Below are 3440 nucleotides of genomic sequence, written 5' to 3' on the forward strand. Positions count from 1 at the left end.
ATAGAACATATATATATATATATATATATATATATATATATATATATATATATATATATATGTTTGTAGTACATCTTATCACAAACGGTGTGAAACAAACAACAAAAAAGAAAACCTATGTGTTTGCACGACCCCACAAAAAAAAGGAAACGAGGTTAGATATTAGTCAAGTCATATGGCTTTAAACAAAAGATAAGATATGTTCCAAGAATAAATGCTTAATTATGATTCCTTTATTCTGACTAGGGAAGCCCACTTGACATCCACTTGAAAGGAACTTACATTATATCTGCATGTACCTATTGAAGAAACAGGTCGAGTAGATTACGGGTCAGACTATAGGGCAACATCATGAACAAAATTGTCTAGTTCTATTCTACCTCCTCCGTTTTTCACAATGTAAGTCATTCTAGCATTTCCCATATTTATATTGATGTTAATGGGTTCCATTAACATCAATATAAATATGGGAAATGCTAGAATGACTTACATTGTGAAACGGAGGAAGTACATCATGAAAGAAAAGCAAGCAACAGTATGCATGTTCATGGCAAATGTGACATTGTTTACAAGCTAGACAAAGTCTTGTCTTTGCAAAATTATAATTAACACCCAAAAAGTGCTTGAGTGGTCATTGTTTCCAAGTAATGGATTAAAGTCTACGGCTAGAATACCATTCTAAATACTACTACAGAGTAATAAGTCCTTGCATAGTAATATAGGCTGTGTTCTTTTCATTAAGTTGGCAACTTCTCCACTTCACATGCAAAATGGGGTGGCTCATTAGCACGTGATTAATTAAAATAAGTAAAAAGAACTTTAAAAATGAATTAATATAATTTTTAAAATAACTTACATGGAAAATAATGGAATAGAAGTTGGGGAAATAGGGGAAAAACACATCCATAATTGTCTTATTGGAGCCATGATGGTATTTAGTTATAACCTTTTATTTCCTTCTACTTAACACTTCATTGTAAGTTTGTAACCCCCTTTATTATTCCTCCTCTCTTTGTTCTTGCTCCACTAATATGAACATAGTAAACAACACGATGTTATATGATCAAGGGCATCCAATTTCTAGAAGAATTTGCATAGCACATAATTTAGGTCATATACTGCTTTTTTTTTTTAACATTGGTCATATACTGCTCGAGAGGTGATACTCATAAATTTGTCTATTTTTTAATTGAGATATTGTTAGAGAGTACCGGGATTGTATGATACTATAGATTTTACGTATGATTTCTGTCGTATAAATAAATTTAGGCTTAAAACAAAAATTTAAAATTTGAACACCAGTACCATGATAGAAAGTTCGTCGCAAAGTTAATTGCCGAACGAAATAATCACCACTAAAGTTAAACTGTCGCGTGATTTTGCCGAAAGCAATTCGGAGGCCGAGAGAATACGCATAGATTTGGAGGCTGTAAAAAGTCAACGGGCTGTGCGAGAGATGTGGCCAAGAAAAGCAGGCGAAGAAACCGAGGCGTTGAAAGCATACGGGCCCCCCTCTCTCTCCCGTGGGCCTTACTCTTTATTTAACGCGCAAATTAAAGCGAAGCGGGCCGCGGTCAGCCCATTGGGACGAGACGATGAAAGCGACTGCTCATCCGCGCCTTTGACCAGCGCCAGTAAAATCATCCTCATCCGGCCAGACATGTGGGCCCCACCTCCCGACACCACAATTAAAGCGGAATTTATTGCCCCCCTTTGACTTCCCCACAGAGCTCGGCAAAAGAAAATTCAACCAAACGATTTGATTTTGCTCGGTAAAATTGCTTTTCTCATTTAATATTAGTACAACCAGTAGTAGCAGCAGTAAAAAGTACAAACTCATTTACACAAGGGGCTAACGATTTTTGCTAATTAATTAATTAAACAAGCGGCAGCGGCGGCGGCGGCGGCGAGTGGCGGTGGTCGCCCTCGTAGGTGACGACGAGGGTGGCGGGGTCGTCGGCGGCGCGCTCGACGTGCTTCCGGGCGGGGCAACCCTTGACGGTGCTGCACCGGTAGTAGCCGCGCGGGTAGGGGGACCCCTTGATCGGCTTCTGCCCGTACTTGCGCCACGAGTACTCGTCGGCGGGGATGTCCGCCACCCGCGCGCTCGCCGCCGCCACGCGCACCGTGCGCCGCACCCGCTGCTTCCGCTTCTTGGAGCAGTGGCACCCGCCGTGCGCGTGGGCTGCGCCGTGGCCGTGGCCGTCGCCACCGGCGGCGCAGGGCGGGTGCGGGTGCGGGTTGGGGTGGTGCTTGCGCTTGACGCCGCCGGCGAGCGGGGGCTTCCCGGAGGAGACAAGGCTCCGGCCCTTCGACACGCTGCCGTCTCCGCCGGCGGTGACCGACGAGAAGAACGACGTCGAGGTCACCGACGCCGCCGCGACCTTGGCCGGATTCGTGAAGTCCAGCGTCAGGCTCTTCACGGCGGTCGCCGGCTGCGTCGTCACCGGCGGGAGAGGCGGCGAGACAGGAGACGACGACGGTGACGCCGACGCCGCCGCGGCAGCCGCTCCGACGACAGGGCCACGGCGGAAGCGGGCGTGTCCGGTCCGGTCAAGAATCGAGATCACCTTCCTGAACCTGGACACCGCCTGGTCCGCGATCTCCCCCAGCGGCGGCGAAGACTGCTTCTGCTGCGGGCGGCGGTGCTGCTCCCCCCCGGCGGAGAGCGACGAGACGAGCAGCTCGAGGCTGCGGAGCCCCGCGGCGGCGGCCTCCTGGAACGCGAGCTGCTCCGTCTCCACGGACGGGCGGCAGCCGCCGCGCGGGCTGAAGCCCATGAGGTCCACGGCCATGGGTCGCCGGAGACGGAGGCGAGAGCGCACGCCGCTGCTACTGTTGCCGGTGGTAGAAGAGGAGGAGGAGGAGGTGGTGAGGGTGAGATTGTGAGGTGGGAACGGGGTTGGGGACTTGGGGTGGGGGAGATGGGTTTTATAGGTGGAAATGGTGGGGAGGGAGGAAGGAAGAAGAAGAGGAGTTGGATGGACGCGAGGGAAGTCAATGAGGTGGTTTATCTTTTTCTATCCTTTTTTATGTTTAAAACCTTGAGGAAGATGGGAATTTCATTTTGGCACGTTTTGATAAATGTGAGGATTTTTTTCTCTGTTGGATAAAAATTGGGAGCATTGTAATAGGGAAGACAATTGGGTGACATATGTTGTAGCTAAATATGCTTTTTGATTTCAAGAATTGTTATAACTGGGTTGATGAAACCTCTAATTTTTTTTACTAAGCATTCTAGTGAACATTGTAACTATATTTTTTTTATTGATAAAGCACATCGAATGGCTTCCAAAAAGAAATGTGGCATTAATAATTTGCCACGTAGCTGGTACTTGATTTTGGAAATTCATAGCTTAAATTTGTTTTTGTTAACTATGAAATGATATTGTTTTCAAATTCTTGTTATTAAGGATTTTTTTACCGTCTTTTTCATTTTA

The 3440-nt window shown here is 46.5% G+C and overlaps 1 protein-coding gene across 1 annotated transcript; it reads right to left on the minus strand.

Annotated features, from left to right (window-relative positions):
- Positions 1–1764: 1764 nt before the first annotated feature.
- On the minus strand, positions 1765–2915 carry LOC127781544 (WRKY transcription factor WRKY51-like). The gene has a single exon (XM_052308509.1). The coding sequence runs from the start codon at positions 2793–2795 to the stop codon at positions 1878–1880; it is 918 nt and encodes a 305-aa protein (XP_052164469.1). The 5' UTR covers positions 2796–2915; the 3' UTR covers positions 1765–1877.
- Positions 2916–3440: the final 525 nt, after the last annotated feature.

Source organism: Oryza glaberrima, chromosome 8 (genome assembly GCF_000147395.1).
Source record: "Oryza glaberrima chromosome 8, OglaRS2, whole genome shotgun sequence".
In the NCBI taxonomy this organism is placed as follows: domain Eukaryota; kingdom Viridiplantae; phylum Streptophyta; class Magnoliopsida; order Poales; family Poaceae; genus Oryza; species Oryza glaberrima.